At 34.9% G+C, this 25352-nt stretch overlaps 1 protein-coding gene and 1 non-coding gene across 6 annotated transcripts in view; both read left to right on the forward strand.

Moving 5' to 3' along the window:
* The window catches only part of LOC121735256 (rap1 GTPase-activating protein 1), a 330446-nt gene that overhangs the window by 195093 nt on the left and 110001 nt on the right, over positions 1-25352 (forward strand). For 4 of the 5 annotated variants that reach the window (XM_042126023.1, XM_042126020.1, XM_042126022.1 and 1 more), the window contains one exon: positions 4202-4343. In XM_042126023.1, coding sequence (XP_041981957.1) covers positions 4202-4343 — 142 coding nt within the window. Of the gene's footprint in view, positions 1-4201; positions 4344-23398; positions 23834-25352 lie in introns of those variants that run through there. The other variant, XM_042126021.1, reaches the window with a different exon arrangement.
* LOC121735718 lies at positions 3638-3756 on the forward strand. The gene has a single exon (XR_006036897.1). It is a non-coding gene; the product is annotated as a 5S ribosomal RNA (ribosomal RNA).

Genomic DNA, 25352 nt, shown 5'->3' on the forward strand with positions numbered 1-25352 from the left:
CAGCATCAAAGGAGCTGCAGGTGCGTTGCCAGCCTTTTAAGAGGGAATAGGGTAATAGGAGAGGGTAGGGAAGGGAAGGGACTAGGGATAGGGTAGGGGATTGGGCATCCGGTCGCCTTGCAGAAAATAGTGTTTTTCTTTGAAAATAACATTTGTTTTTTAAGCTTTGTTCCTTTATTGTTTCTTATTAATTTTATCTTATTTATCTAAACTTTGATGACGAAAATAACTGTTTAAAAGGATCAAACACCGTTAGATCCTTTTCCGAAAATAAACTTGCTTAAACATTTGTCGGCAAAAAAACAAAAGATATCCAACAAGCAATAAAACAAATACAGATGCTAAAGAGTCCTAAAAGCTGTTAATTAACAAGCCTTTTAGTTTATCTTAATTTATACACAAATTAAGATAAACTAAAAGGCAAACCAGATAAAAACGGCACAGCTGCGACGAAAAATGCTTTTTTGCTTATCACATTATTAAAAAGTATACCAAAATGATAGATATATAAATTATTGAATTTCCGACTACTTCTGTAGCTTAAACATTTCCTAAATACTTCAATACCATTCTCAAAGTGTGCTCCGCGGATCCCTGGGCTGGGGCCATCCTGGGGCTTCGCAAAGCCTTCATAGAGGCTTCGCGAGCAATACCTGAATCTTTTTAGGGTTCCTACCCAAAGGGTGACAACGGGACCCTATTATAAGACTTCGCTGTCTGTCCGTCTGCCAGTCTTTAGACAGCATGGATTCACTTCACAAAACAATGCCAGTCACCAACTTCTTGCCGTGACTCAAACTATTTTGCGGTTCCGTCAAAAATTTTGCTTTACAAAAGGGTTTCGCCGTTAAAAAACTTTTAGAACCGCTACCTTAATACAAAATAGATGTAACCTACTAGATAAAGGCACTCGAATTTCAAGTTTTCGCTTTAAATGTACCAAATAATGCGTTAATTGCTATCATTTAGCGGCACGAGACAAAATAATTCAAAAGCGCATTGTAAACTGACAGGCCATAACTTTTAACCGGTTTGAAATTAGAATGATTGTTTGAACGAAACGTTAAAGCGCCATCTGTCGGCGAGCGGCGACAACACGGCGGAATTGTAGCACAAATAAAGGACGAAGATTTATGACCCAATTAAGTGACCATTCACGACCCCTTGGCGCGTTTGACCCGATGGTTTTTCGAATTATCCATCCCCTCGGAGCAGTCTTGCAAAAACCGGTCCAGGGCCTAGGCTACAACTCAATCAAGGTATGTTTGTTTTTCGGCTCACATTAATTTGGGAGGGCGTGCTTTGTTGTTGTGCTGACAGATGTTCCTCCGTGTTTGTTGATTTTGTTGTTTAATTATATAAACATAATGTACTTTCATTCTTAAAATATTCAAAAAGTATATTTATTAGTTTCACTTTTTTATTAATTACTAGATGACGCCAAAATTAGTTTATCGCGTGGGAACCGTACATTTTTACGGGATAAAAAGTATCCTAAAAGGGCTAAAAGTATACCAAATTTCAGCTAAATCGGTTCAGATGTTAAGGCGTGAAGATTAATTAATGGTGTCCGCACTATATTGCAAAGTCTCTATGACTGTTAAAGACGGTCGACACGAAGAGGGGACAGACAGACACTCACAAGTCACAGATAATATAATATTAGTATGGATAGTAAATATTGTAATTTGTAACATTGCAAATATCACTTATCCATTAAAAACTGCTGTGAAACTACAAGAATATAAATAAAGTAATTATTGTTAATGGAAACATAGTCTCATGTTCCGCACTAACAATTTTCTTTGCGGCACGAACTCATTAACGGCCGTTCCCAATATTTGATCTATCTCTGGTTTTGCCCTACTAGAGATAGGAATAGCTCACATTTGACATAAAATATATGTTTCTAATGTCTAATGTGAGCTATTCCTATCTCTAGTAGGGCAAAACCAGAGATAGATCAAATATTGGGAACGGCCGTAAAGAAACAATATAGCTGATCTTAACTTACGGCCTTTCTCTATTAGAACTTGGCCATCGGGAATATTATTGATACGGAGATAAAGAAAATGATCAGCACCGTGATTTAAAGTTAATCCTTGGTTAAAAATTCACACACAATTCACACTAATGAAAGAGATAAAATGATAGTAACTAGCAAACGATAAGCAAACTTGTAATAAATTATAAGATTAAAATATAAATAAAAATGAATACTTGTTATATTTTGATAGTTTGCTAAAACTCGAAACGGCTAAACCGATTTTGTTAATTTTTGTCTTGAAATAAAGATAGAAGTCCTAGGGAAGGTTTAGAAATATTAGAACTTAGAAGGAAAGAGATACGAAGTTCACCGGTACATCTAGTTCGATATAAATTATTATGAGTGCGAACAGATTACTTTTGTTAAGGTGACGTACGGACACATAACAGATTACAGTAACAGATTAAGTACTTTAGTTAAGGTGTTAAAGTAAAAAACCACTAAAAATGGAATAGCAAAAACTGGAAAGGGCGTAGGTAAGCGACAAAATGGTTTTTGTCGCGTAATTTAAAAACCATAAATATATTTCATATAAGCTAAGGGGAAAATTATAGTGTATGCTTGAACTAATCTATGTACAAATTTTGGAATCTTAAATCACTCTCCTCTGTTGGCAAAACTAGAATCCCTGTTTTTATAAAAGGTCTTTTTGATTAATTATTCTGTGTTATAAATTCAAAGATAAAGACATGACGAATAGGTACTCACAATGAACTTCAATTTCTTAGCTCTGGCTTTAGTCATTGTTGAGAAAAATCGATATCGCTACAGCCAAATTATCAAGGCATCACCCAACACTGCGATATCGAGCTGCAAGTTGCAACTTTGTCAACACTACTGTCCACTACAAGTTCAGGCGTAGTATAAAGTATTAGATAATAAATTATGTAATTACCTGTAAAGCCGATTGACATTCGCATTAATTTGTCCACTATGCAAATTAGTCGAGATAATTTTATTAATACCAAGTTCCAACTGTATCAATAAACTTGTTAAGCAATGCGTATTGCAAATGCGTACCTAGATTTCCTTCAGAGTTCAAACTGCAGAGGTTTGAGTTACTGTATAATAATTTAGAGCAAAGACTTCTATTTAACTCAGTTTAAATAGATTATAGAAGAATTATTATTTATTAATACATAATTACTTACTTATTATTCTCATACTCAAAATGTACATCAATTACAGATACAATAGAAGTATTATAGTTTGATAGGTGTTAAATTATTGTTATATTATATAAAACAGTTAGAATCGAAGACAAATTACTGTAAATTGTTGCAAATTGCGTATAATACTAGAACACAAAAAAAGTACTATCAGAGAAGTTGATTCCTAGGCAGATGGGGGACCTACGTAGTTTTTTCGCGTCACGTCAAACCCAGCCGACCGCGACAGATCACAAATCACAATAATTAACATTAAATTGATATGATCCGACCTTATTTGATTCTGAGGATTCGACCTAAATAATTATTATGACGTTGGTCTGTCAAATGCCTAGGAATCAATTTCCTCGATGATAATTGGTACGTCTACTTGTGATTGTCATAATATTTCATTCTGATCTAAAAATTAAAGTCAGTTCTCGCCAACGTCCATACCACGTTGAATACACCGGTTCTCGTCCGATCACCGAAGTTAAGCAACGTTGGGCGCGGTTAGTACTTGGATGGGTGACCGCCTGGGAATACCGCGTGATGTTGGCTTTTTGCACTTTTTTAAAATTAAAATTTAAATAATTGATAAATAATAATGCATTGCATAATATTGCACGGTAATGAAATATAATTAATATAATTATGGAACTGTTATTTTGTACCGTGTAACTATAGAGTAATAAATATACCTAACTTTTATTTCCAATGTAAGTACAGAGACCATTTTAATTTAACATGAATTATAAGAGTCATCTATTGAGCAGATATTAAACCATTTCAGTGCTTTACTAGTGGCATCTGTTGGTCTGGTTAAATAACTAAATATATGTAAAAGCGCCATCTACCGGCGACTAGAAAATACGTTGACAGTGACCTCTATTGGCAAAAATATAAAACTTTACAACAACATAAAAGCGCCACCTAGTTATTTATTTAGGAACTGTTTCGTGCCGAATTTTAGTAGCAGTTGTTTTAGTTCTATTTTTGTCCGCAGGCGACAGCACGTGTCGGCGCCATGGAGTTCCACGACGACAGCAGGCTCTCGGGCGCAACACGAACTTTTCGAACTTCTCGAGAGGGTGCAATGTTCCCGGCTAGACGACCAGAGGGCGGTGCTGCCACCATACTTTAGTCAGGTATGGCTGCTGTCTTTGTTGTTGGCTCTAAGAAAAAAAAACACCAGTTTTGCGGTCCAGCTAGCACTTAGCAGCTTTCTGTGTTTTTCTCCAAGGAACATAGGTCGTAACTCGTAGTGCTTTAATGTTCTGTTGATGATTATGTTACATTGTTAGTTGTAACCCTTAATGCTTCATACGAAAGATGATGAAGACTCAGTAAAAACCAAAAAAAAAAACCTGTTACACGTCATACTCCTTGACATCTCTACCTAAAAAATACTGGTCTAAGAAGTGCCAGAAGGAAGTATCTTATTTTATACGACTATTTTCCGATTACCTTTCCCAACCAAAAATAACCCAAATCCATTTAGCATTTATGTGGTCAAGAATAATTATATTTCATTTGGGTGTTTTAACAGTTATCCTGGAAATACTAGAATACTTTTACCAATCCTCCAGAGACCAGAACAGTTGTCCCAATTATTTAGTGATTTTATGCACCGCTGCACCATCGGGTGGTCAGTGGGTTCGACTCCGGTCTGCGGCTTCCTGAACAATGACCGTTTGGGGTCAACAGTATGTTACTTACCATCGATGTAAAATATTGCGATTTACAAAATAATATAAATTAAAGTAGGGTAACTTGCAAGAACTTAATGTTTAGCATTTAAAGTCATAAGTATAGCATGTAAAACAAGTTCTAGATCATAAAATTCGTAGCCTGAAACTCAAGTCTCGTAAATCGTTTATCAAGTTTAGGCTGCAGTAACTTCGCAGTACAAAAGTCGAATGTCTGTTTCAGATTTACTTACAAAACTTCTGACGTAAACTTTTAAACTCAACTATTGTGTTTCGCTATTCCGAAAATGATGGGTTTTGTACACGGAGCTAATATTTTGTATCTGAGCTACAAATACATTTTTCTAGCTTTCTATATTATATACAACAGATATAATAATTACTTATTAAGTATTTAGTCATTTCTACAAATTTGTATGTAGTTAGTACAGTAGATACTATTTTACTTATTTTGGTATCGATTTTGTGCGCGCAAAATGCCTTGTTCCATATAATAATAATATTATGCGCAACTCAATAATAGTCCAACACTATTATTATTGGACAAATAAGAAATAACACGTTTTAAATAATAATAAGAAACTAAGGAGTACTACATAGTTTGTACATGACTTTAATAATTGCCTATTCTTCTGTAACTTGTCTAGTACAAAACATCACTGTTCGGGCAAGGGAAGTACAGAGGGTGGCAACCGGAGCGTGACGTTTCGTCACTCCTCACTGTCACGGTACCTGTTGCTAACTGTCACTTTGTCTTGTCCCTTGCATTTGTTGACAGGGGTCTAATTCTCATACCTTGAAATTAATAGCACCAATCTGAGATAACATCTCAGATTCAGATTCGTGAATCAGGGCGCCGATGGATCGCCGATGGTCCATGGGCTATGGACAATGGCACAGAAACTCACAAAATTTCATACAATTTTTGATGTCCAAAATGAGTTTTTGTGGTGACTCTCCTTGTAGCTGACCTACTTACACACTAGATGTTTGCTGTCATAGTTACAGACGCTACAGTAGTGGAGAGTAGGTGTATAGCTAGTTTTATTATTAGGTTCTTCATTCTATTCGAATTTTTGTTGAAAATGTATGTTTTATATTGAGAATACAATTTTTCTTCAGCGATGAGCACAATATTGTATGATATTAAGATGTAGCTTGAACAGACTAACTCAATTTAACAGGGTGCGTCGCGCGTCGTCTACTCCCAATCTTGTGACATAACATAATAATATTAATTATAAGGTCTCATTAAATATTTAATTTTCTGCGTGTGTGTAAAACTTTTAACTTTTTAGATGCTTTGAATAAATATTTTTTTATTAATATCAAGAATCAAAGGGAATATTATAAAACTTAAAAAACATTATAGTACATTTAATCATATTATACAGTATACTAAAATACAATAGTTTAATCTTTGAGAGTAGTGTCTCAATCGAAAACATCAGTAGAACTTTGACATACCCCCAGACTATAATAATATTATTATGTGTAGAGCTAAGTTTTTCAAAAGAAAATGATTGGATTAGGTACTTCCAAAAAAAAAACAGTTTTCATCAGTTTTTGATTAGCTATGCAGATTAGTCTCAATTGACTTCTATCTTTGCGAAAAATAATCTAATCAGATTTACTTTGACACAATATAAATATATACAGTAGACTAACCTTATCGTATTCCTGAAAAGTGAAAACAAAAATATAGTTTAACACATACAAGTTTTACCCACACTACATTTTGCTTCTTCATGTTGTTACTTCAAGTTATCTGGAATAACTAATGCCACTTAGTGTGCTTGCGTTGGTCGGGTCGAGAAAAAAGATGGTCTACTGTTTATTATGTTGTGTGTCCCAACTGTATTTAATTTATCTCGTGCATAAACATTTATGCAAACGACTTTCATGCTAATATAAACAAACAGTAGGTACATTGAATTAATCTGCTCTTACATTTGCGTTATTCAAATTGTTCTGTGTTAACTTTCTTTATTTCGAATTTAAAACTACATAATACTTTGATAAACAAATTTTCGTTGTATCTTTTTGAAAAAAAAAAAGTTAAGTACCGTAAAATGCTGCAACTTTGCACGAAATTTGAAGTTTTTCATTAATATCTTTTGTAAGATTTTATTATCTGTGGTTGTTTTACAACATTAAGCAAATTCAAGACTTATTACTCACGTATATAGGTTCATAATACCAAAACTAACGGTAGATTGATGTCCATGAACTGTCAAAGTTGTGGGCAAAGTTGGAGGGAAATAACGTAACTTTGCCTGGATAATAATCAGAAAAAATATGCAATTACCACATTCAAAACTAGTTATAATTAAAAGCTAGATCGTGTATTAACGTCGTGATGTCTAGATGATGACCACCATCTAAATAATACTTTTTTTTCAAACAAGTAGGCAAAGTTGGGCTTAATTAGGCAAACTTGCGCAGTATCTTCATACTTAGCAATAAGCATGGTTAGGGTTGCTCCAAATGAAAAGAAAATCAATTCTTAATACTTATGAACTTTTATTGAATTAAAATTAAAATATTAAAAACAACGTGGGACTGATATTCTTTTGGCGTAAAAAGAACAATCGTGTCATTGTATATTATAAATTTTTCCAAAAGAAGAAACATAAAATCTTTAATTTCTCAGACCTACAATTAACATATAAAAGTTTCATAATCAGTCTCTTATTACAAAAACCCTTATTGATATAGGAACTTTAAAGGTAAAAACTAAAAACATAAACTTCTAACAAATTTTACTTTTCTCACTTTGGCCTATTCGCGTAATTGTAAACAACAATGTATCACAACAAAAATACTGTCACAAACAATAACATTCGTAGTGTAATATAAACTATAACCACCGAATTTCAAAATCAGTCTAGCTTAGGTCTAAAACATACTTAACATAAAAATAAGTCTCTTTTACTTTACATTCAGTCTTAAGCAACAAGTCTTTGCTCTATTAAAAAGAAAAAAATGGCGAATAGGAACTTAAGGTGGTTCGGTCCCCATACAAAAAAACAATCGACATTAATTAGCTAATTTCATACTATTACTACATCAATTTATATGCACATCTATTTATTTTGCAATACCATTCCCGCGAAACATATTTAAAATACTTTATTTCATACAGAAGTCACATTTTTATTGATTTTTTTATAAAAAGTGACATAGGCCACAAATGTCATTTTTTGTTGAAAATTTAATAAAAATGTGCAAAATAAATAGATGTACATATTTTTACTATAATATAATTATACAGTGTGTAACAAAAACAAGTGATAATACTTTAGGGTGTGTACGTGTTACTTGTAGAGAGTTCACTGTGAAAGTAGCAGCTCTGAAAGACGAAAATATTTTTTCACTTTTGTATGGGCAAGGGCCCGAGCGTTACGAGTTTCCCCATACAAAAGTGAAAAAAAATTTTGGTCTTTCAGCGCTGCTACTTTCACAGTGAACTCTCTACAAGGAACACATACCTACCCTAGAGTATTATGACTTATTTTTGTTACATCCTGTATAGTAATTTAGTATGAAATTACCTAATTAATGTCGATTGTTTTTTGTATGGGGACCGAACCACCTTAAGTAAAATTTACTTACTGAACATTAAAAGTTTTGAAAGTCATTTTAAAAACTATTTGGCCTCTACGGCCAATAACTGGCTTAGGCAGTTTAGTAACAATATCTTCTTGATGCTTTACCTCAGATATATCTTCCAATGCGGGATAAGTGAACATTGTCTGATCTTCTACTTTAGTCAGTGTCTTTCTTACATATTGGACAACTGGGACACCATCATCTGTGATGCGGAGCACTACTCCAACGTAATGTTTCACAGATCGTTTCGTGCAAAACTTAACCAACAGCCAATCGTTTCGAACAACATTTAAATTAGAGTTTTCTGCTTTTAGCGTATCTTCTTTATCTTCTTTACTCTCATCCTCCATTTCCATATCTCGCATCTGTGTTTTTATATTTGTTTTGTTTTCATCGGTCTGCCTATTTATATCATCAATCTCCTCTTCTTCTCCTTCTTCATCATCTTGCATATAAAGATTTTTGCAATACTGTTCAAAGTCTTCATCTTCACTTTCATCCATGATTTTCATCTCTTCTTCACTTTCGCTGGATGATTCAGCTCGCACTCTTGTCTTCTTTTTTTTTTGATAATTTCTTATTACTCTCTTTTTCAGTACACGTAGTTTTAAACTGTGATTTAGATTTTTGATTAATTTCTTGTTTTACATTTGCTTTGGATTTCTTTTCTTGTTTTTGCTTCAATTTTTCAGCTTTTTCTACTTCCATTTGCTTAGATCTTTTGTAAACATTGTCGTGCGTAATTACTTTTGCTACAGGGGCAATTCTCTTTCTTTTTATCTTATCACTTGTTGCTTTTATATTCATGAGTAGTAAATCTTCAAACGTAAACGTCCGGTCCTCAAGAATATGTATTTTAGGCTTTGTATTATCTGTAAGTAAACATTTGTATACTACTTCTAGGCTTAAACCTTGCAACGATTTAGGCTGATGTAGTAATGGTAAGTTTTTTGCGTCTACAGGACATTTTTTTGTCGTTTTACCTTTGCCTTTGCCCTTTCCTTTTATTGGTTTTTCTGCTTTTTCCGTTAAGACATCTTTTTTTGTAGTTTTTGCCTTCCTCATTTTCTCTGCTTCTTCCGTTGATACAGACCTACCTGCGGCTATTGCTAACTTATTGTTTGATCCTTTCTTGGACAGCGTTGTTGGGGTTCTAATTTTCTTTAAGTAATCTAAAAGACAAGCATCAAATTCTGCATTTTTATCGGCCGCGACGACTGGTATTTTTGAAATAGCCCTCAAAGGGTTAAAGGGGAATATTCCGGAACCTGAGAATCCACTACGTATATTGGACGATGTATCCATATTAATAGTTGTCATAAGCTCTTGCAACAACTGGGGAAAATCACATTTGTTAATTGTTGTAGAGGTTTGGTGAGTGAGCTTATACTTAAGCAAAATTGCTCGCCAAGATTTTTTCATAGGGCCAAAAAAAGCAACGTCAAGTGGCTGGGTGAGATGTGTTGCATTTGGAGGTAAAAATACCAATCTGATATTATTCTCTTCGCACAATCTCACCACTTCAACGCTTAGATGGGACGCCAAATTATCTCCAATCAAAAGTTTTATGCCCTGACGTGATCTGGCCCATGGTAAGATAATGGTTTTGAACCAATCATCGAAGCAACACATATCAAACCAGCCAGACTTGGTGCGGTTATAACGGGCATTTGGTGGCCCACCTTCACACCATCGGCTCCACAAATGTTCTGCTTTATAGACTACATAGGGTGGCAAACATTGGCCATCGGCTGTTCCGCTAAACATAATCGAGACAGAACTTTTGCTTGAGTTTATCACACGTTCCGGATGTTTGGTCCCACGTTTGAAAATGGCTTTTTTGGATCCGGGGTCGTCACTCAAGTTTGTCTCGTCAAAGTTGAGTATATTTTCACACGGTACGTCTTTGAGCGAAGTTTTTAGATTGTCATAATAAGTGGTCAATTCTTCGACAGTCTTTGATGCACGACTACGTTTGATATTTTGTGTAGCCCGCTGCGTAAAATTGTGCCGCTCTAAAAAATTGCGAACCCACCGCTCACCGGGCATTTTGCCTTTAAAAAGTTCTGTCTTTCCACATTTTTCAAGGTAATTGTATACTACTATTCGTAAGTCTAAGATTGAAAGAGGGCTACCAAAATCACCAACTATTTCAACTACTTCTGCAATATGTTTTTCTTCTTCTGCTGACAGTTCTGTTGGTCTACCAACGGCCTTGACGTGAGTATTATTGCATTTGTTCAAAATTGTACGTCGTGGAATACCAAAGTGCTTTTCAGCTTCATAAGACGATATCGCTTTGCTTCTTACTAAGTCTACTGCAGTATTTAATGTCTCTTGCGAATAATCAGCATACGACCGAGCACCAACCTTTCTTCTACCTCTCTTTCCCATCTTTATTTTCGTACCTGTTAGAGAATACAGAAAATATACTAAATAGAATCGAAATCCACTATATACGAAATACAGGGTGTAATTAAACGTACCGGCCAAACGATGTATTTTTCCTTGTTAAAAAAAATACACATATTTTTTCTTTTATAATAATAATTACTCAGCACTAAAATATTGAAAAATAGCTTCCAACAGTTTTCCTAAAGAAACACTACAATTATTGGACACTATGCGTCGCCGGCTTATTATAACATCTAAAATCTACAACGATTTTAAGTGGGATAAAATATTATGTTATTGTAAAAAAATAACACTTCATTTTTTGGTTAAATGGACTCTCCTAAGCCCTAAAAAAATTCGCCGGTAGGTTTGATTGCACCCTGTATAGATGTGATAATACATATTTTTAGGTATCTGCTAGTCACTAGATGAATAATTACATTTTTTTTTATTTTGTATTCGGAAATAAGTAACATTCAGTACTTGTGTCACTTGAAGATGATAATTCACATAATATTTTAACATGGAGTAAATTAAATCTATGCGCTTCACTATAATTGAGGAACAAGTGTGACAACCCTACCTATAGGCAAACTTGTGTCACTAATATTCCTGAAACCTTTTGCAACATTGCCTACCACCATCCTATTCACAAAATCTTATATTTATAAGTAAAAGCATTAAAACCACAAGAAAGAGCATATTTACTTACCCTATAATATGTATCCACAAAGCTTTAAATCTCGTTTTTTTTAGGAAAAAACCAAAAGTACCGCGCACAACTAAAAAACACTCTCTTCCCATGCGACCGTTAATAGCTGTCAGAGAAAAATGGTGCAGTGTTACCATTTCCAAAAAACAAAAAATGAGTTGCCAGGTTTATGACACATTTTCTACCATTAAAAGAAATAAAAAAAGAGTAACGGCTGTCGATTGATGTCGGTTTGAATAGATTAGGCAAAGTTGGAGCTGATTGGCAAAGTTGCAGCATTTTACGGTACTTAAAAGAGAAACCTTAGAAATGAAAAAGTTAAAAAACTTATGACAAACTTGTGTTTAGAGAAGTAAGAAAAGTAAAATATTTATCTAAAATTATTTATTATTTAACTCATCAAGTCCCATAAGCTCACCGGTGAGCGAGACACAATAGAATAAGAATTATAGATTTCCAAGAATCCACGATCAAAGGATTAATTTAGTTTTTTTATCCACTTTCTTTTTCAGAAAAATTCAATATTGTTATTTCTGTTCACCCACCGTACCACAACCAATAAAGCGTTACAATTTTCTAGTTGTTTCACAAAAACGATTGAAGTATCTGCTTTGGATTATCGAAATAAAAATCTCTTTTTTTTAATAAAGTAGACCGTACAAACAAGGACTTGGGAGAGAAGTTGGGAAAATAATAGAGTCAATTAAACAAGGTGTAAGAAAACAAAGTGATACTATACTTTTGGGTGTGTATGTGTCCTTTAAAATATAGATAAACTAGCTGTCCCGGCAAACGTTGTTTTGCTTTAAAATGATTTTCCATGTTTTCCTGCTTTTCTATTGAAGTTTCGGAGCCCGAGATCTTTCCAACGAATGCAAAACTGTGGAAATCGGTTCGTGCGTTCTGGAGTTATAGCGTCAGGAAGGAAAACCTTACTTATTTTTATATTAAAGATAAGTAATACTATAATAATAACACTCTAAAGCACGGCCGTAGGTAGCGAGGGGGGGGTATTGTGGGGCAATGCCCTACCTTGAAATCACAATGCCCTACCTCAAAATATATACCCAAAAAAACAAAGATAATTTTTAATTATTAAATTGTTTGTTTATAATTTGAAAAAAAAACCAATAGGTACTTAATACCTCTATCTATAGATGCTTTTCCGAATACATAGTTTGTGTCGTTCATTTTATATTATAACAATTTTTTGTTCCTATTCCTGTAACTCCGCTCTACCTCAAATTTGAAGCTACAGCCCTGCTCTAAAGGTGTTATAAACAATAGGCTCTAAAGGTGTAACAAAACTAATTGATGGATAACTAACAAATGACAATACTATGTAGAGTTCGCATGAGAAAGTAGCAATTTTGAATAGCTCAAAATAATTGACGTGGGAGAGCCATGCTTCAGTACGAATGGGTTGGCTAGCCGGAGAAATACCACGGGCTCACCGAGCCTCAGAAAGCCGGCGTGAAACAGCGCTTGCGCTGTGTTTGGCCGAGTGAGTGAGTTTACCGGAGGCCCAATCCCCTACCCTTTTTCCATCCCTACCCGCTCCTATTTCCTTCCACATCCTCCCCTATTCCCTTCCCTACCCTCCCCTATTACCCTATTCCCTCTTTAAAGGTCGGCAACGCACCTGCAGCTCTTCTGATACTGCGAGTGTCCGTGGGAGACGGAAGTTGCTTTCCATCAGGAGACCCGTTTGCTCGTTTGCACCCTTATTTCATAATAAAAAAAATTGAAATGCTTTATGAATTAAAGGATTCTTTTGACACTGTGTAAGGCTAGTGTAAGCCTAGGTACCTTATGTTAGTGTTATAATAACATCTATTTACTTAATTATGTAAAAATTAAAAATGTCCTCGATTTTCGATTTCTCACATTCTAGCACATTCCGTCCCACTAAGGTAAACCTACGACCAGGGTAAGCTGACACCTACTAGTCAAATAGTTGGATGTATGTGTAGATCAAGGTATACCGGACGTAGAATGCATCTACGATAATTTTTCCCTACGTTAATTTAATTAAAGTTAGTTTAATGATGACCGATAAATAATTATCTAGCTAAAATCTACATATTATATAAAACTCAAAGGTGACTGACTGATTGACATAGTGATCTATCAACGCACAGCCCAAACCACTGGACGGATCGGGCTGAAATTTGGCATGCAGGTAGATGTTATGACGTAGGCATCCGCTAAGAAAGGATTTTGATAAATTCCAACCCCAAAGGGTTCAAATAGGGGATAAAAGTTTGTATATAATACTTCTTAACGCGAGCGAAGCCGCGGGCAAAAGCTCGTAATTGAAATAATAACGAGATATATTATAGATAAGTACTCTTTTAGAAACTATTGTATTAAACATCAAAAAGAAGTCTAAAATAATATAGAGAAGAGAATTTAATATTTCATCAGTTTCTAGACTATTTTAAATAACTACACTCTTTAATATAAGTAAGCAACATTTTCTTTCTGAGTAACTTTGAAAAAAAATATTTGTTGCAAAAATGTCAAACATCTTAGCATCAAGCTAGCAAATAAAGTATCTATTAAAATGGCAGCATATTTTTGCAATACAAACATTCTGACAATGCAGCAGAAGTGGAAACTTTAAAATCGCCATTAATATTGTTCGAAGTCGAAGTTATGAAGTTACAGCGGCGCTCGATACTGAAGTACCCTGATTCACATTTTAATGCAACGTTATTACGACTTCGTTGCCGCATCCTTTTTCTATGAAACAGATATACTTAGTATTCTTTATACAGAGTGTAACAATACTAAGTGTTTGTGTCCCTTATGTAGAGTTCCCTGTGAAATAATTAATTTTAACTTCTACGTCATGATTTATCCCATATAAAAAATTAAAAAATTAACTCTTTCAGTGCTACGACATTTACAACGAACTGTTAATATGGGATGTATCCCATGTGTCTGTAGACACACCCGAAAGTATTATCACTTTGTTTTGTTAAAATATTAAAGTTTGTACTAGCTGTCCCGGCAAACGTTGTTTTGCCATAAAATTATTTTCCCAGTTTTCCTGCTTTTCTCTTGAAGTTTTTTGTGAATTTTTTTGTATAGACCTCACGGAGCCCGAGACCTTTCCAACGAATGCAAAAACGTGGAAATCGGTTCGTGCGTTCTGGAGTTAGAGCGTCAGGAAGGAAAACCCGACTTATTTTTATATATTAGATACCAAACGACTGATCAGACAACTGACTCTTGAAGTTTTGAGTTTTGACCAATCACAAGGCGTTTGTCATTGGTCTGACATTTCATGATATCTGTTTGATAGGAAATTGATTGGATCGAATAAGGGTTGAAGCTGCATTGATGCATATATTCGCAGAATCAGGGTGCTGATACTCCGTCAAATGAGTCGGCATTATCGCAACTTTAGCCGTTACCCGTTAGTTGTTAGCCAAGCTACCCGTTACTCGACTACCCGATAGCTACCCTACCCCATTTGCTCTACTTCGGTGCACCACAATAACAGGATTGATATCTTTATTTAACTTTACTAAATTGTCGATTTTGAGTTATACTCAGGGCTTGATTATTATGGTCACAATCAAAGATTACTTAAGTTAAAGTTATGGTTATAGTTAAATATGGCTCCTTTAGCTTTAAGTTTAACCTTAACTTTAACCGGAGAAATTCACAGATGTCTGTTGCGTTTATTTTTTTTATTGAAGCTACAGGTAACGGGATCGAGGGTATAAAAAATTGAATTGTCCCTAAAAATCGACAGGAAAAATATAAAACTATAAAACATAGTACATTTTCAGATATACGTATGAGCGGAGGTTAAATATGGCGTCCTTGGACATATTAATATTTAACTTTAACCAAAGATTTGACATTTTGCACTGTAGTTATAGTTAAAGTTACAGTTAAAATTAAAGTTAGTTGGTGCAACCCAATCTTAAGAGGCAAGGATTGTTCCTTTGCGTTACATTAGCTCTAAAACTTCTAGAATTATTTTGATAAAGGGGTATGACGGCCTACTGTCCGCTATTGTGTTTTTGAAATTAGACTCTAAACTTAATCAGGTGAACTTAACCTATAAGTTATAAGTACAAGTACCTTGTAAGTTGTATGAAACTTGAGAATACAATGTTTGACCTTATTTGGGGTACATTCGTGACCTCCGCGATAGAGCCTGTCGCCGGCTGACCTATTGCATGTTGACCTTCGGAGTCTCGATACAAATAATAACAGATGCATGTTCATACATTATTCACATTTTTGCGAAAAATTAAAGAATACAAATCAGTTTTTTGTTTATTATTATAATATTACTAGCTGCCCCGGCAAACATTGTTTTGCCATATAAATAATTGTTGGTATGAAATAGATGTTGGCCGATTCTCAGACCTACTCAATATGCTCACAAAATTTCATGAGAATCGGTCAAGCCGTTTCGGAGGAGTACGGGAGCGAACATTGTGACACGAGAATTTTATATAATATAAGATGTATATTTTGTATATAATATGTACTTACTTACTTTAGTAGTACAAAAGAAAAAAAAGTGTCTTCTGTCTTTTCCCGGAACTCTAGTATATTTTATCAAATTGCATCAAAATTGTTTAAGCGTGAAAAAGTAACAGACAGACAAGCGCATTTTAATATAACTTTCATATTATGGTATTACTTCTGATTACATGTTGATGGACAGACAAAGTCCCCCTTACATTATTAGTATGGTAAAAACTTCTGACTACATTTGTACAGGTTGTTCGGGTGAACACCGTTATCCTTAAAACCATCAAATGAACCCGTCAAAATGAACAACTTCTTCATACCCATACAAATTGTCCGGATCGGCAATTTGTATGGGTATGACGACGGATTTTTTTGAGTTCCCAGCATTGTTCTCATAGAAAAAGTTGTTCATTTTGACGGACTCATTTGATGGTTTTAAGGATAACGGTGTTCACCCGAACAACCTGTATATTTCTGCTGTTGCTATTTTTGTTGCTTAAATGGGGTAAACAATAAAACACTTTATTGTTGTTTAACTGCGGGCAAATCCCTCGTTAGTGATAATCGTTAAACGCACGAAACACAATTACTATAAATATTACCAAAATAAATTGTAACAATTCCGTTGGCCGAAAATCTAAACTAAAATCCTACATCATGGGGCTTCGGGTTGGAATATGGCCTATAATCTATATTCTAAAGTAAATCATTATTTCAAACCTACTTATACCATAACTGTATTTATCGTATAACAGCATATTAAACGCAAGACCGATTTTAATGAAATTCTAGTCTAAATATCGGGAAAGGATAAAGTTTTTCGGAAAATAAACGCGCGATAAATGAATTGTTATGGGCAACATAGGCTAGGTTTTGATATTATGCTATAAGCGATACTATTAGATACTATTCTTAGTATCTAATAGCAGACTTCAGATATTATGCTTATAGCATAATATCTGAAGTCTGCTATATTTACGGGTTAAGGCTGCGTTTCCACCGGTCCCACCAATAGAATTGCTGCGCTTAGCGAGGTCAGGCCAATGAAGCGATTCTAATGGTCCTCAAAAACACATTCCTAGCAACGCAGCTCCGATGCAAACGCACCCTTACAGGCTTAATCCTATCGATATCGCAAAATATGTTAAATGTAGCTTATATTGGTCAAGTAAACTAGGTTTAAGATAGTCCTGTAGTCGCTTTGTTAATCGTTTTGTAATAGTAACGTACGACAGATTTAGTCTGTAGTTATAGGCATTAAATGCTAGTAAGCTATAAATAAGGCCCGAATACAAAATCTAGGGTTAGAAAACCGATCATTTGTGGTATATCTGGACTAAAATGATATATTTCTAGACGACCTAATTCCAATATGTATTTAATCCACCCATACTAAGTTATATCAGAATGTGAAAGTGTGTCCGTTTCTCTTTCCGTCTGTCTGTCTATTACCTCCTCATGCTCAAACCGCTAAACCGATTTTGCTGCAATTTGGTAAGGAGATTCTTTGATATATAATATTATAATTGATTGTACTGTCGGTTCTTGGTGGAAGTTCATTGTAAACGCAAATAAAACACAATATTACATGCACTTTTTCCACTTTATTAAAGACTAGATAGATTATTTGAGTCCCGGGAAAGGACATAGGATTCAATTAAATAATTATACACTTTCCTTGCACTTATTCCACTTTATTTTAATATATTTATTACAAAATTGTTAAATACACGACCGGTTTCGAAAAATTTTTTTCGAAACCGGTCGTGTATTTAACAATTTTGTAATAAATTATAATTATTTAATTGAAGATGAATCTTCACCAAGAAGTGACAGTACATTCAATATCATAGACATAGGATTCCTTTTATTCCCAAAAAATGTACGGTTCCCGCACGATATACGAAATTTGCGTTATCTATGTAGTATCAATATAAATGTGCCGATGATTTACTATTGGCATATTGTATGTTATTTAAACTATGTGTATTTTGGCAGTTGGCACGGGCGAGCTGCGGTACAATAACAGATATTTAACTCGTTGGCAGCCGCGACTGATGTAGTCTTAACAATTTGCGGTGGACCAGATCCAACTGCTCCACTTACTTGTGTCCTTGGGACTGGGGTATGTTTATGACACGATTTGGCACATTTTTATTATTATCTTAGATCTAATATATAAAATTCTCGTGTTACAGTGTTTGTGCGCAAACTCCTAAACGGCTTCGTTAGGCCTGAGAATAGGTTTTTATCCACTTTATATATATATATATATATATATATATATATATATATATATATATATATATGTTGATACTAGAAATAAGGTATGTATGGCAACGTTTGCCGGGTCAGCTAGTAGGCTTATAAAAATATGAAAATTTGGAAATGAGGATTTAATTCTACGGAAGTTTAATAGGAGATTAAAGTTTTGTATGCCAGGGCCCAGGAATAGGTAGCAAGTGGTGAGTGCATGCAACGTTCTTCGCGCAGAAAGTTAATCAAGCGGGAACCTAATAAAATGTCCTGTGGCGGGACTCAGAGTCATGCCAAATGTCACAAGCATCAGTCAAAACATTACACCTGGGTTACCTAGGTCTCACGTCTGAACCTAGACTCTGTGAAGTGCACTAACGACACCCAAATGAGGCGCATGCAGTTGCATAACTGATGCATCGCTTACGTCACTCATTAGGGATGTTCCTTTACAGGTTTCATCGATATCGATACAGCAAATTCGAGAGAATTGACTGTCCTCTTGATTTTAAGATTTCCTTTACGTAATAGAAACGCGTATTCCTAATAGGGATGTTTCGAATATGTCGATAATATTTAGTCGAAAGAAATTATTGGTCTCTTTATTTCAGTTTTCTTTTTCCTAATTTAGTTCTAAATATTGTGTTTTTACTTACAATGATGATAATGATGAAAATAAAATTTCGCAATTTCTTTGTGCGTCAAACTATTTAGTGAATGAGGCTAGCTTTAAGATAAAATAACTTATCTAATCTAATATTTTTGACCTCGTTTTTTGTTTTAATTAAATTTGTGGGCGCGTATAGTTTCGTGTAATGTTTTTGTTAAACAATAGAATGAATAGGAGTAAAAAATCAAAATAATTAATGTGTTTGGCAATTCATTGTTCACTGTACGTCTTATACTTTCATAACAGCGTTCAGATTATTCTATCGTGAAAGTTATAATAAATTCCTTCTTTTCATAAAATAAAAATATTCGTATCAATCTTAGTTTCACTATTCATTTTTTATTTTTCATCTAATGTTTATCATACTGTATTAAGTACATATATATTTTTTCTTTTGTAATTTGCAAAATGAAATGATTTGAAAGTTTAATGAACTCTTTAGCATATTCTAAAATCAGTGCCTAATTGCTGCTTATTCACAAATCCTTGCGCTATCGATATATTGGTTCCATCCCTATAAAGCGGTTTGTATGCAAAATGTGCCGTCTCCAAGTGGAATCAGTCATGTCCTCGTGAGCACGTCAAGAGATCAATCAATTACTTACCAGTTTGGGCCTAGACCGAGTTGTTGGTGCAGCTAGCGTCAGCAACTAAAGTCTTACTAACTGTGTTAAAGTTTGGATGGATGGATGTTTGTTACATAAAAATATCCTGAAAACTGCAATGTATGTATAAAATATATAAAATAGTTAAAGTAAGATGCATAAAATCAAACTTGTTTAACGAAGAATCAATTTTATTTATGCGCGTGAGTAGTAGAAGGTTGCCTCGCATAATTTTCTTAAATTTTCTTCGTCCTAGCTTAACATTTAAAAATCAATTATTTCTACTTTTTTTATGAAATAAAAAAAAGGGCAAACGAGCAAACGGGTTACCTGATGGAAAGCAACTTCCGTCGCCCATGGACACTCGCAGCATGAGAAGAGCTGCAAGTGCGTTGCCGGCCTTTTAAGAGGGAATAGGGTAATAGGGGAGGGTAGGGAAGGGAAGGGAATAGGGGAGGGTAGGGAAGGGAATAGGGTAGGGGATTGGGCCTCCGGTAAACTCACTCACTCGGCGAAACACAGCGCAAGCGCTGTTTCACGCCGGTTTTCTGTGAGAACGTGGTATTTCTCCGGTCGAGCCGGCCCATTCCTGCCGAAGCATGGCTCTCCCACGTATGAACATTTTTAACAGAAAAGTTCGACATTTTATTTCTTTTTATACCTTTTGTCTATTGTTTACACCAAAAAGAAAGAGACAGCGTATTATCTCCGCACGTCTTGTAGTATGGTATGCAGCTCTATGTGAGGAAAGTTAACTGTCAGTTACTTTTACTTATGAAAGTCCGCCGTAATGTGGCGTTACTGTTTCATTAGATTAGTTATGGTAATATTTACGTTGCAAACATTCTTACCTTATAGGGTCAGGCCACAACAATGCGTTGTGGCGCCGCATCGTAAAAATCTACGACGTCGCAGAACGCATCGTGGAAATTTGCGATGCATCAGCGACATCTCCGATGAAATTTTTGCGTTGTAACAACGCATCGCATTTAATCTGTGCGACGTTGTTTTTACGATACGACGCCGCAACGCAGTGTTGTGGCCTGGCCCATACTACAATAAAATAAGCGAGTTGGACTCCCGTACAAAGGGGAGCAAAAATAGGATAAAATGTGTTTTTTGTATATTTAAGGATTTTTTTTAATTTATAAGGAGGCAGAGAATTTCATACTTTTTTTTAACAAATTTGCTGACTTTTTGTGCTTCAATACGCCATTAAAATTTGATTTATACCTCATTTTCAAAACTGTCTAGTATATTTTTTTAAATTTTTACTCTTACAGCCTACTATTATATCTGAGCAGTCATTCGTTTTTAGACGTTGTAGAATTAAGGCGGTGACTAACTCTAAAGTGTCGATTTTATAATTCATTTTTATACTTGAAAATAAGCCCCGAATCGTTTCATTTTCTAAAATTAGATACTACATTATATTTACGAGAATTCGATCTGAGCAAAAACATGATATCTTAAAATTTTCTCGATAGAAAAAAAATCACAAAAAACATCTAATTTTCACGAATTTTTCATTTATTGCCATAACCGTGCATTGAACTAAGTTAATATTTTAACACATTGTACAAAATTCTATCATTAAGAGATCGACCTAGCGGATTTTTAAAATATTGTATATTTATCGAGTTATTGAGAAAAAACTAATTTGACGATGAATCCGCGCCGTCCTCTTTCACCTGGCATATGAAAGACGGGGGTGAGTGTGAAGAGAGGAGGACGATGTTTGATTTTTTGGGTTAGTCGCCCTCTTAATAAACATCCGAATGCAACATTTTATCTAACAGCTACATTCCTATTAAAAAAAAAACAGCGGTTTTATTCAAAAGTTCTCAGGATGTGTGAGTTGAGACAGCTGATTTTTTTCAAGTAGGTATGTGAATCGGTGATTCTTGTGTGATCTTGGTGAATCTCAAAACGAAATATACAATTACTCTTTTAACTTGGATACTTGTCTTATTAGTTATTACTATAAATATGGTAAATCAGTATTTTCAGAATTAAAAAAATGTTCTCTTGTGAAAAATCTGTGTTTGTTCAAGAGTATGTGTTCGTCTTAGTTGTTGAGTATGTGTTCGTCTTAGTTGTTTACAAGTTAAAATTTGATCTGATAGATTATTATTATAGCGATATCCAGATTCTAATCATTTAACTCACACAAGGTAGAGTTATTTCTGCCTCTTTCTATGAAATGAATAATTTTGATCAGACTATGCAACACTCAACAGTAATTTAAGACTGATGTTGCCAGGTGTGTAATGTGTAATGTGCCACCCTGCGGCGATACTACGCAAATGGCATTAAAATGTGACGAAAAATTTGTAGTTTAATTAAATATAATTGTGCTATAAATAAGTGATATTTTCATAACATGTAATGGTAAAATAACATGACATTGAAATATTGTGTTACTACAGTATATTTTGTAGACTAAAAATAGCAGTTATTTAGGTGATGACGACTTCTCTATACAGGGTGTAACAAAACTAAGTGAACTTTAGGATGTTACATAATATTATCCCACACAGAGTGCTGATTTTGGTCTTTATTAAGTAAATATGCTTGAAAAGAAGAAAAAAAGGCATGTTTATTGCTGCGCCTCGTGAACCATGTTTGATCTGTGATACTCTACAATTTACAAACACTTGTTTTTTTTTCTTACAATTTTATAATGTAATTAGTTGTACTGTTACCATTATCAAATGTCTGATTTACGATTACGACCCTATGAATGATAGTTTTACACTTCGATCAAATATTGTTTTAACTACATAATATTATTTTGTACCAAGAAAATATTAAAGTGTCTTTGTTTCATACAAAAAGTCATCTAGCAAAAAATCTGCTAAACTTAAAATATAAGCTCCACCTTACCATGTACTATTATCTATTCTGTGACCATACTGTACTTGTACTTAAACATCCTTCCTAAGGAAACCCGCAAACTCTACCTTCACATCTCGAATTTCTCTACATCCCGTCTCGTCACCGCACGTTTCCTGACTGTTCCTTTGGGCTTCGGAAACAGCTGAAGGTACCTTCTAAACAAATTCTCGCTCATTAAAATAAACCTTATGTGTTTAACATAAGGGTTATGTAAAGGTAAAATTTCTCTGAACGTCTACCTCAGTTTTACAGTATTAAAATGATCCTTACATGCTTGACATAAGGGACACGTGGAGGTGGTTTATCTATGAATGAACACCTTTGTTCCCCAAAAGGTTCGGAACTTTGGCGCCGGATGTTCCCACGCAATACGCCCGCGGCATAATGTATTGTTGTAATGTAGAGTTGCCTATGTAGAGCAAACCATTACCTGCTGCAAAAAAATACATAATATGACATACTTTGCCGCTATTTTTTTTTTACAGAATTTTCTTTAAGTAGAGCTAGCTATATCACCCTAATATCGTCAAAGGAAAGGTTATAGAGTATTATAGAGCAAGGTTTATTAAATATTTACAACAATGTACCTCTAAATATTATTTGGAAATACGATATCTTAAAACAATAACAGATCGCAAATTCAATAACGTGCAATTATTTATAGTGCTTTTTTGTACTTCCACCTGCGTTTTCTCTAAAAAATTGCATCTGAAAGTTAAATACGTGCTCCGTCCTTATCTATCTTGAGATAGTCAGGTGAGGAGGAAAGGGACGGAGGATCTCAATTCTCAAGCCGTAGAGCACCGCGGAACATGTGGCACGCGCCTCATTCGGTTTCCGAACGCGGCCCGCGCCGGACGTATTACGTTTTTACGGCTCGCACTTCGCCGTGTTTTGACAGCTCGTAATCTGTTAAATCTTTGACGGCTTTAACGGCTTTTCGTGGAACATATTCGATAGAAATACGAAAATAAACAGCGAACTGTGAAGTGAAAGTTTTGTGCTTCTTGGACTCGTGAAACTCTTTCATCGGGCAGTTAGCAAGGATGTGCGTTTGACCGGACGTATGAGGGAGAGAAGATCTTTTCCCATCAGCGAAGTGGCGGTGAAGAACGAGAATGGTGGTGCGAGGCTGGTGAACTCCCTGTGCGGTGTGGTTGATGAGCTGTCCGGCGCCAGGAGCAGGCGAGGGTCGTGGGTTCGACACGCCGTCATGGGTGTCCTCAGATGGAAGGACCTGACAGGAGTCAGGGCCAGCACGCCTACTGAACAGAAAGAGGTGAGGTTTTACTGACGAGTTGGAAGGAACCGAAAACAAAATACACAGCGCCTAGTCTGCGAATCTCTTATCAAAATCTCTCTTACATTAATTAAGGAAGATGTAATACGGTTTAATCAACAGTTAACTTTAACCCTTGCGCAAGTGTGCCTTAGTTTTTGAGTCTAAAAAGTCAAAAGTTACTTGATAATATGATAATTGATTCGTAATACTGGACCACGTTAATTGACAAGCCAATTTTAGCTTCAATGTAGTTGCTACAAGGTGTTGCAGTTGTTGCAATATTTTAACAATTAAAATGTAATTATACACTGTAAATTATAAACGCTGACGTGAATAAAATAAATGTTCATTGTAAACTTATTTTAATGCAAGTATAGGAAGGAACATATTTAAGTTCTTTTAACATAAAGTATTTTATAAGTTAACAAAACTAAATGAATCACCAGAAAAAGGCAAGGCGGATCGACAGAATATACCCAAACTTTTGCAATTAAAATATCAGTATGGACATAGGACATGTTATTGATATACATAACAAATTAACTAGTTGGTAATTGTTATAATAAGTAGAGAAATCATTAAACTACTAATTACATCATTAGACTCTACTTCCGAGTAACGACTTGAGTATGTTTATGCAGAGATTAGTAGAGATTATGGGAGTGTAATTAACAAATGAGCTATTAAACTCAAATGATACTATCTTGATTCTTGATAAGAGAACTCTTAAGAAAGTTAAGCAAATATTACATAGAATAAGCAAGTCCTAAAAATCTTAGAAATCGGTACACCTCTATAGAATGTTGTAATAATTGATTATTTGCTTGTAGTGCAATATAAATACTATGACTATTGTTAATGGTTAGCATTCACGTTCGGTCATTATTTATAACCAAGATTGTCACCACAATTGGGAAGCTGTCTATAGACCAATATGCTTGTCTACACATATTTAACTCATGTATTGGACTTTTTTACATGGGAAAATGCTTTGCGCATCTTCGACGGATTGGATATATCGGCTGGGATATGTGGGACTCCCCGTAGGATCTACCCACTAAAACCCCATGCTCCACTCTCCGCTTAGGCATAGTTCCGGGCACGATCAACCCACCGCAACTTTACCAAGGCCTAGAAGAATACAATGTAGAGACGCAAAGTTGCGCCATTGTATGACATAGTATTAGTAATATTTGAGGTTTTACCTCCGCATCCGGGTGGAAAGCAAAAATGGTTTTATAATGAGTTTTACGCCAAAGGAAAAACGAGGCAAAAACCTCAGCTGCTTATGTACATGTGAGGATGTTATGTGGATGCGATTAGATAATTTGAATAAGATAGTTGCAAGTTCAGTTTTTCATGATACATTAGCTGCTTTTAATGCTTAATAGGACAGTAGCAAGCCCAATAGATGCTAGAACGGCTGTCCAGCTGACCATTTCAACATTGATACAATGTTGATTCGAAGACAGAATCCAGTGGTACTAGTGCCTATTACTGTACCAGTTTCATCACT

This window comes from Aricia agestis, chromosome 17, assembly GCF_905147365.1.
Source record: "Aricia agestis chromosome 17, ilAriAges1.1, whole genome shotgun sequence".
Taxonomy (NCBI): domain Eukaryota; kingdom Metazoa; phylum Arthropoda; class Insecta; order Lepidoptera; family Lycaenidae; genus Aricia; species Aricia agestis.